General features: G+C 42.0%; 1 protein-coding gene across 1 annotated transcript; it reads right to left on the minus strand.

The window, feature by feature from the left end:
- Nucleotides 1-136: 136 nt before the first annotated feature.
- Nucleotides 137-902, minus strand: LOC109131697. The gene is made up of 2 exons (XM_019242870.1): nt 719-902; nt 137-453 (listed from the first exon to the last, which is right to left on the minus strand). Exons 1-2 carry the CDS (start codon nt 900-902, stop codon nt 137-139), a joined length of 501 nt encoding a protein of 166 aa, XP_019098415.1.
- Between the last annotated feature and the right edge of the window lie 313 nt (nt 903-1,215).

Here is a 1,215-nt window from a genome sequence, read left to right on the forward strand (position 1 = left end):
TTTTTTTTTTTTTTTTTTTTTTTTTAAATACCTTTCATTAATCCCAAAACAGGGTACCGGAAATACAAGTGCCTCCCATTCGAGTCACACCTACAAAGAAAAAGGTGTACAAGCAAAGGTAAGCATATTGCAAAAGCTAATGAAACACTCCGAACCAAGTCATCAGCAAAGAAGGAGCCGGAGGAATGAGACGTTGTGCGGCTGTTAGATGGTTGAGATGACACCTAAGGAGACTCTTGATCTCGAGAATTAACGCTGAGGCTGGACGGGAAGATGCATTATGAAGACGTGAATTCCGCTCTCTCCAGATGAAATACATTGAGGCTTGGAAGGCTAGCCGAAGAATCAAAGCAGTGTTTTTATCCCTGCAAGGATTCTTCAACCATCTAACTCCATCCTCAAAAGATTGAGGAGGAGAAACATGGGCCTTACTTGTAAAATATTGCCACACTTCTGCAGCAAATGAGCAATCGAAAAACAGGTGTTGTCTAGTCTCATCCTGATTATTACAAAGGAGGTAAGGCCGTGGACACAGACAGACCCCAACTAATCAGTCTATCTCTAGTATGCAACCGATGACGTGAAACTAGCCAGGCTATGAAAGCGTGCTTGGGAATTCTGCCTTTAAACCAAACATATTTGAACCAATCCACCCTTTGACCTAGAGGATGCAGATGATCCCATGTCTTCGTGGTTGAAAAAATGTTAGACGACTGGCCATCTTCAATCTTCCAGAGATAAGTGTCATCTTGAGCATCTTGTTGTGTGTTTACCACCGTGGGAGGAGGTAGACAATCTTGTATGAGGCGAATGACAGGGTTTCTACTTCGAGAAGTTGAAATCCACCATTGGCCTTCTCTTAAGGCATCTGCTACAACTGCATTCCTTGGAAGCCCAGTCATACTCGGTCCTCTGTCCCCGGTTAGTTCCAAAAGAGAACCTAACCCTGTCCAATTGTCAGTCCAAAAACAACATGTAACTCCGGACCCTATTTCGCAGACAATGAATGGTTTTGCTAAAGGTCGAAGTTGACACAAGCTTCGCCAGAGCCAACTACTATAATCTTAAACTTACACAGGATGTAACGTTAAGCTATTCGTTTTGACGGTTGAATTTACGAGAACACGAAGTCGGTTCATTCATAGTCTTTGAGGAAGGAAACAGAGAAATGTGATGAATAATTGGCAGAGAATTGAAAAAAAAAAAAAAAAAAAA

The sequence above is a fragment of the Camelina sativa genome, unplaced genomic scaffold (assembly GCF_000633955.1).
Source record: "Camelina sativa cultivar DH55 unplaced genomic scaffold, Cs unpScaffold02496, whole genome shotgun sequence".
NCBI lineage: Eukaryota > Viridiplantae > Streptophyta > Magnoliopsida > Brassicales > Brassicaceae > Camelina > Camelina sativa.

Excerpts from the sequence above, each read along its gene's own strand:
- LOC109131697 (XM_019242870.1), bottom strand. The coding sequence starts at position 902 with ATGACTGGGCTTCCAAGGAATGCAGTTGTAGCAGATGCCTTAAGAGAA. Across the intron at positions 454-718 it reads TCTCTGGAAGATTGAAGATG|AAGTGTGGCAATATTTTACA; the intron begins GCCAGTCGTCTA and ends CATTTGCTGCAG.